This window comes from Pelophylax lessonae, assembly GCF_965119305.1.
Source record: "Pelophylax lessonae genome assembly, chromosome: 9".
NCBI lineage: Eukaryota > Metazoa > Chordata > Amphibia > Anura > Ranidae > Pelophylax > Pelophylax lessonae.
In genome coordinates, this window is record NC_138776.1 from 1,618,446 (window position 1) to 1,626,799 (window position 8,354).

Here is an 8,354-nt window from a genome sequence, read left to right on the forward strand (position 1 = left end):
ACTTCCCTAGATCGGAAGTGACGTCATGACGTCATAACGTCACCCTGGTCCTCCAAGGCCATAGTGGCGATCGGAGAGGATCTGGTCTCTATTTTCCTCTGTGACAAGCCAGCTGCATCGTCGGATCGTTTCTTGGGCGTGCTGGTAAAAATGGTGAGCAGTGAGCGGCGGGAGTGGGGGGGGGGACACCCATCCCGCCGCTTCTAAATGCATTCCAGTGGCTAGTTAGCTGCTCAGATCGCTTCTATTAGAAAGCCAGCTGGCTAAAATAAACAAAAAAACTGCTGATAGCTAAATCCATCAAACCGCAACGTATATATATATACTGTATGTATTGCAGTCAGCAAGTGGATAATATATTATTATTATTATTATTATTATTATTATTATTAATAATTCACTTATTATTTTTTTTAAATATCTGCCCAACAGATTACCGGTAAAGGAAACGAGTTTATAATCGGGATACATTACCATTGACTTCTATTGGAAATTCAATGGCTTTTTCCAGTCCATTGCCCATATCTACTTGGGCTTTGTAGGTCCCTCGGTCCTCTATCTGCACGTTGTCCTTCTTCAGGACCGGTCCATCTGCGATCTTCCCTTGATTTTTCCACCAGGACACGGTGAGATCCATTTCAGGCAGGGATTTAATGGTCAGCATTAGATTTTCCGATGCCAGGAGGATCATGGAAGGAACGGTCTCCACTATGAAAAAAAATCAGAGAGGAGGATTATTCTGAAGAAGAAAAAAACTATTCCTGAGATTAGGAACATACACAAAATGTAACGCGATTCCAAACCCCAAAGATTTATTTCTAAATTAAACATCACAGAAAAAAATATTAAATAAATATACAGTGCGGGAAAATAAAGATTTGATCCCTGCAGATTACAGAGAAATGGCGGGTGTATAATTTTTATCATAGGTGTATTTTATATGATAGAGACAGAATATCAACCAAAAATCCAGTAAAATAAGTTCACATGGGGGGAGGCCAGGATCTGGGGGCCCCCTTGTTAAAGGGGGCTTCCAGATTCCTATAAGCCCCGCACCTGCAGACCCCCACAACCACAGCCCAGGGTTGTCGGGAAGAGGCCCTTGTCCCCATCAAAATGGGAACAAGGTGCTTTGGGGGGGCACCCCAAAGCATCCTCCCCATGTTGAGGGCAAGCAGCCAGGTAAGGTTCAGGAGGGGGGGTGCTCGCTCTACCCCCCCCCCTTTCCTGGCCTGCCAGGCTGCATGCATAGATAAGGGTCTGTTATGGATTTTGGGGAGGACCCTATGCCATTTTATTTTAAAATTCTGCCGTGACTGTAGGGACGGTGACTGTAGGGACGGTGACTGTAGGGATGGTGACTGTAGGGAAGGTGACTGTAGGGATGGTGACTGTAGGGACGGTGACTGTAGGGATGGTGACTGTAGGGACGGTGACTGTAGGGATGGTGACTGTAGGGACGGTGACTGTAGGGACGGTGACTGTAGGGAAGGTGACTGTAGAGATGGTGACTGTAGGGATGGTGACTGTAGGGATAGTGACTGTAGGGATAGTGACTGTAGGGATGGTGACTGTAGGGACGGTGACTGTAGGGATGGTGACTGTAGGGGTGGTGACTGTAGGGACGCTGACTGTAGGGACGCTGACTGTAGGGAAGGTGACTGTAGGGATGGTGACTGTAGGGATGGTGACTGTAGGGACGGTGACTGTAGGGAAGGTGACTGTAGGGTAAGTGACTGTAGGGATGGTGACTGTAGGGAAGGTGACTGTAGGGAAGGTGACTGTAGGGTAAGTGACTGTAGGGAAGGTGACTGTAGGGAAGGTGACTGTAGGGAAGGTGACTGTAGGAATGGTGACTGTAGGGATGGGGACTGTAGGGACAGTGACTGTAGGGAAGGTGACTGTAGGGACGGTGACTGTAGGGATGGTGACTGTAGGGACGGTGACTGTAGGGACGGTGATTGTAGGGACGGGGACTGTAGGAATGGTGACTGTAGGGACGGTGATTGTAGGGACGGGGACTGTAGGGAAGGTGACTGTAGGAATGGGGACTGTAGGGATGGGGACTGTAGGGACAGTGACTGTAGGGAAGGTGATTGTAGGGATGGTGACTGTAGGGAAGGTGACTGTAGGGAAGGTGACTGTAGGGACGGTGATTGTAGGGACGGGGACGGTAGGGAAGGTGTTCTTAGGGTAATAGTCAGCATTTTTCTTCCTCTAAACACAGTGATTCCCCCTTCTTAAGGAGGCACATGTAGAGCAAATGCCGATGAACTTCTAAGTGATTCAGAGAAGGATTGGGAGAAAGTGCTGTGGTCAGATGAGACCAAAATCGAGCTCTTTGGAATTAACTGGACTTGCCGTGTTTGGAGGAAGAAAAAGGCTGACTATGACCCTAAGAACGCCTTAGGGTGTTCCGTACAGACACCTTCCCTACAGCCAAGCACCGTGGTGGAAACATGATGGTTTGGGGCTGTTTCTCTGATAAAAGTACAGACTGACTTTGCTGCATTGAGGGGCCAATGGGCGGGGCCATGTATTGTAAAATCCTGGATGAGAATCTTCTTCCCTCAGCCAGAACACTGAAGATGGGCCATGGATGGGTCTTCCAGCATGACAATGACCCAAAACATACCGCCAAGGCAACAAAGGAGAGGCTCAAGAAGAAGCACATTAAAGTCATGGAGAGGCCTAGCCAGTCTCCAGACCTTCATCCTATAGAAAATGTATGGAGGAGCTGAAACTTTAAGTTGCCAAGAGACAGCCAAGAATCCTTAAGGATTTAGAGAAGATCTGTAAAGAAGAGTGGACCAAAATCCCTCCTGAGATGTGTGCAAACCTGGGGGCCAACTACAAGAAACGTCTGACCTCTGTGCTTCCAACTACAAGAAACGTCTGACCTCTGTGCTTCCCATCTACAAGAAACGTCTGACCTCTGTACTTCCAACTACAAGAAACGTCTGACCTCTGTGCTTCCAACTACAAGAAACGTCTGACCTCTGTGCTTCCATCTACAAGAAACGTCTGACCTCTGTGCTTCCATCTACAAGAAACGTCTGACCTCTGTGCTTCCCAACTACAAGAAACGTCTGACCTCTGTGCTTCCATCTACAAGAAACGTCTGACCTCTGTGCTTCCAACTACAAGAAACGTCTGACCTCTGTGCTTCCCAACTACAAGAAACGTCTGACCTCTGTGCTTCCATCTACAAGAAACGTCTGACCTCTGTGCTTCCATCTACAAGAAACGTCTGACCTCTGTGCTTCCATCTACAGGAAACATCTGACCTCTGTGCTCCCATCTACAAGAAATGTCTGACCTCTGTGCTTCCATCTACAAGAAACGTCTGACCTCTGTGCTTCCATCTACAGGAAACGTCTGACCTCTGTGCTTCCCAACTACAAGAAACATCTGACCTCTGTGCTTCCCAACTACAAGAAACGTCTGACCTCTGTGACCCCCAACTACAAGAAACGTCTGACCTCTGTGCTTCCCAACTACAAGAAACGTCTGACCTCTGTGCTTCCAACTACAAGAAACGTCTGACCTCTGTGCTTCCCAACTACAAGTAATGTCTGACCTCTGTGCTTCCATCTACAAGAAACATCTGACCTCTGTGCTCCCATCTACAAGAAACGTCTGACCTCTGTGCTTCCATCTACAGGAAACGTCTGACCTCTGTGCTTCCAACTACAAGAAACGTCTGACCTCTGTGCTTCCCAACTACAAGAAACGTCTGACCTCTGTGCTTCCCAACTACAAGAAACGTCTGACCTCTGTGCTTCCAACTACAAGAAACGTCTGACCTCTGTGCTTCCCAACTACAAGAAACGTCTGACCTCTGTGCTTCCAACTACAAGAAACGTCTGACCTCTGTGCTTCCATCTACAGGAAACGTCTGACCTCTGTGCTTCCATCTACAAGAAACGTCTGACCTCTGTGCTTCCATCTACAAGAAATGTCTGACCTCTGTGCTTCCCAACTACAAGAAACGTCTGACCTCTGTGCTTCCATCTACAAGAAACGTCTGACCTCTGTGCTTCCAACTACAAGAAACGTCTGACCTCTGTGCTTCCATCTACAAGAAACGTCTGACCTCTGTGCTTCCATCTACAAGAAACGTCTGACCTCTGTGCTTCCATCTACAAGAAACGTCTGACCTCTGTGCTTCCAACTACAAGAAACGTCTGACCTCTGTGCTTCCATCTACAAGAAACGTCTGACCTCTGTGACCCCAACTACAAGAAACGTCTGACCTCTGTGCTTCCATCTACAAGAAACGTCTGACCTCTGTGCTTCCATCTACAAGAAACGTCTGACCTCTGTGCTTCCATCTACAAGAAACGTCTGACCTCTGTGCTTCCATCTACAAGAAACGTCTGACCTCTGTGCTTCCATCTACAAGAAACGTCTGACCTCTGTGCTTCCATCTACAGGAAACATCTGACCTCTGTGCTCCCATCTACAAGAAACGTCTGACCTCTGTGCTTCCATCTACAAGAAACGTCTGACCTCTGTGCTTCCATCTACAAGAAACGTCTGACCTCTGTGCTTCCATCTACAAGAAACGTCTGACCTCTGTGCTTCCATCTACAAGAAACGTCTGACCTCTGTGCTTCCCAACTACAAGAAACGTCTGACCTCTGTGCTTCCCAACTACAAGAAACGTCTGACCTCTGTGCTTCCATCTACAAGAAACGTCTGACCTCTGTGCTTCCATCTACAAGAAACGTCTGACCTCTGTGCTTCCAACTACAAGAAACGTCTGACCTCTGTGCTTCCAACTACAAGAAACGTCTGACCTCTGTGCTTCCATCTACAAGAAACGTCTGACCTCTGTGCTTCCAACTACAAGAAACGTCTGACCTCTGTGCTTCCATCTACAAGAAACGTCTGACCTCTGTGCTTCCAACAAGGATTTCTCCACCAACTACTAAGGGGATCAAATACTTATTTTACTCCCTGAACTGCGACTCCATTTATAACATTTGTATCATGTGTTTTTCTGGATTTTTGGTTGATATTCTGTCTCTATCATATAAAATACATCTATGATAAAAATTATACACCCGCCATTTCTATGTAACAAAATCTGCAGGGATCAAATTATTATTTTCATCGCTGTATGTAGATATATATATACACAGTGTATATGTACCCACTGAGGTTTACATCACAAACACATGAATCCTACCATCCCCCACTCATCCAGGCCGTACCTTGGAGGACTAGAAGTTGGACTGTTTGTGACTGTGTGTTCTTCTGACAAGTGTAAATGCCGGAATCATCGGGGGTTAATTTAGTTATCTGCAAATCATTTGTAGAGTCATTTGGAACAGTGAAACGTTCTTGCTCTGTAAAAAAGAAAAATTGCACAATATTAAATATGATTAAGATTATGCCGTGCCCCAAAAATCCTTGTTTCCCAATCCTTCCTTTTCTCACAATATTAAATAATTATTTGCAATGTCGTCTGCTCTACCTTAATGAGAAAGTATACCACATTTTGGCCACTAGGAGGAGCTCATGATACAGGAGTTAATCTATTGGAACAATTTTGGCCAATTTACAGGAATGGGTCTGACATTTGGCCAATGAATGTTTTATAAATTGACCCCTTAATATCATAGGGCAGTGATGGGAAACCTTGGCACCCCAGATGGTATAGTCCGGTGATGGAGAACATTGGCACCCCAGATGATATAGTCCGGTAATGGAGAAGATTGGCACCCCAGATGGTATAGTCCGGTGATGGAGAACATTAGCACCCCAGATGATATAGTCCGGTGATGGAGAACATTAGCACCCCAGATGGTATAGTCCGGTGATGGAGAACATTAGCACCCCAGATGATATAGTCCGGTGATGGAGAACATTGGCACCCCAGATGATATAGTCCGGTGATGGAGAACATTGGCACCCCAGATGGTATAGTCCGTTGATGGAGAACATTGGCACCCCAGATGGTATAGTCCGGTGATGGAGAACATTAGCACCCCAGATGATATAGTCCGGTGATGGAGAACATTGGCACCCCAGATGATATAGTCCAGTGATGGAGAACATTGGCACCCCAGATGTTTTGGAATTACATTTCCCATGATGCTCATGCAATCTGCATTGTAGTGGAGCACCATGGGAAATGTAGTTCTAAAACATCTGGGGTGCCAATGTTCTCCATCACTGGACTATATCATCTGGGGTGCCAATGTTCTCCATCACCGGACTATATCATCTGGGGTGCTAATGTTCTCCATCACCGGACTATACCATCTGGGGTGCCAATGTTCTCCATCACCGGACTATATCATCTGGGGTGCCAATGTTCTCCATCACCGGACTATATCATCTGGAGTGCCAATGTTCTCCATCACCGGACTATATCATCTGGGGTGCCAATGTTCTCCATCACCGGACTATATCATCTGGGGTGCCAATGTTCTCCATCACCGGACTATATCATCTGGGGTGCCAAGGTTCCCCATCACTGTCCTAGGGTGACAACACTATAGAGGAGCTGTTTTGTCAACTTAGGTTGCTCTCCTAATTTGTAATTCAAACTGAATATATGCAAGCTAAAATACAAAAGGATTACCGCGCTGATGTATAAGGAGAGCTGCAAGCACCACAATTGACAATTATTGTGAAAAATTAGAAATACAAAAGTGTGAGTGCCAAGTAAACATCACAACTAGCAACAAAAACACATAAAAAATCCCTACGTATTAAAAAAAAAAAATTCACAAAGTAACACTTACGTGTTGAAGAAAAAGCAAAGAAAAAAGTCCATAACTTATAGTCCATAAAGGGCCACTTATGGTGTACCCGTGCAATATCTCATGAGGATGTCATAGGTGACGAAACGTGTCAGGGTCCATTGCATTATTGTAACAAGTGCTTACCTTCTATTCATGAAGGTTGTTTTCACTTTTAAATAAATTAGTTGAAGATGGTGTTACAGGATGTGCGACTGCTTGGTGTATGTTTACATGTAAATCCATTCTGAGAGTGACAGGGGGTCCAGGTTCAAGTTTTGTCCACACCAGAATTGTGGTGTTTGGAGTGTTCCAGTCCCCAGAGACATCAGAGAGATTCATCTTTCCTGGTGAACATCTACTTACCTCTGCCTGTGTGATCCATTACTGTAGAGTAGTTGGGTCCACAATGTTTGGTAAGCGACCCTATTCACCCAAGGTGGTTTGATTTTGACGTTGGTGGCCATTCCTATTTTTAAGCATTTGACGTTGGTGGCCATTCCTATTTTTAAGCATTTGACGTTGGTGGCCATTCCTATTTTTAAGCATTTGACGTTGGTGGCCATCCCTATTTTTAAGCATTTGACGTTGGTGGCCATCCCTATTGTTAAGCATTTGACGTTGGTGGCCATCCCTATTGTTAAGCATTTGACGTTGGTGGCCATCCCTATTGTTAAGCATTTGACGTTGGTGGCCATCCCTATTTTTAAGCATTTGACGTTGGTGGCCATCCCTATTTTTCAGCATTTGACGTTGGTGGCCATCCCTATCTTTAAGCACCTTTATGCACTTTTATCCACTTTGATATTGGGCAGACACACCATTAGTGGCCCTTTATGGACTTTTTTCTGTGCTTATTCATATGCAGCCATTTGAACGTTGTCCAGAGCTTCTCTGCTGTCAGACATTTTTACTAAGGGCAGAGGATTACTCACCCAACATATGACCTTGCTCTACTGCTCTTACTGCACATGTGCAGGATCTCACTGCCAAATTGTGATGTCAGAAATATGTCAGGAAAGTCCCACTCGTGTGGTAGTGGCAGCACAGACTGGTCACTATCCTGCATGCGCAGGATCCCTGCACCCCTCACCGCCAGTGTTCTGTCGCATGCCCACCTGTACGCTCATCATTCTGCCCTATTACCCCCGCTCACCACTTTGAAGGATCCCCCCTCTTTCCACTTAACCCCTTCTTCACCACCGCTCTCACCTCACCTACCCTACATCTCTTCCTTCCTACAGGATGGGCACCACCACTACATAATCTTACACACTCACTCACCACTCTGCCTCACTTCTCCATCACCCCCCCCCCCCCCCCACGCTCTCACTCTTCCTCACCCCTCCTTATCATTTTTATATCCCCACACTCTCAATATTCTACCCCCCCCCCCCAGCACACACAGCCATGCCTGCATTCCCTCCTCCTCAACAAATAACTATACCATGTACAGAGCATCCGAAAAGTATTCACAGCGCTTCACTTCTTCCACATTTTGTTATATTACAGCCTTATTCCAACATGGATTCCATTCATTATTTTCCTCAAAATTCTACAAACCCCTCCCCCATAATGACAACGTGAGAGAAGTTTGAA

The 8,354-nt window shown here is 46.0% G+C and overlaps 1 protein-coding gene across 1 annotated transcript in view; it reads right to left on the reverse strand.

The window, feature by feature from the left end:
* Positions 1 to 7,140, reverse strand: part of LOC309563257 (uncharacterized protein) — a gene marked incomplete at its 5' end in the record, with an annotated part of 28,316 nt that extends 21,176 nt beyond the window's left edge. Inside the window, 3 exons of the mRNA XM_082267664.1 lie at positions 475 to 708; positions 5,220 to 5,354; positions 7,122 to 7,140. Coding sequence (XP_082123790.1) covers positions 475 to 708; positions 5,220 to 5,354; positions 7,122 to 7,140 — 388 coding nt within the window. The remainder of the gene's footprint in view (positions 1 to 474; positions 709 to 5,219; positions 5,355 to 7,121) is intronic.
* Between the last annotated feature and the right edge of the window lie 1,214 nt (positions 7,141 to 8,354).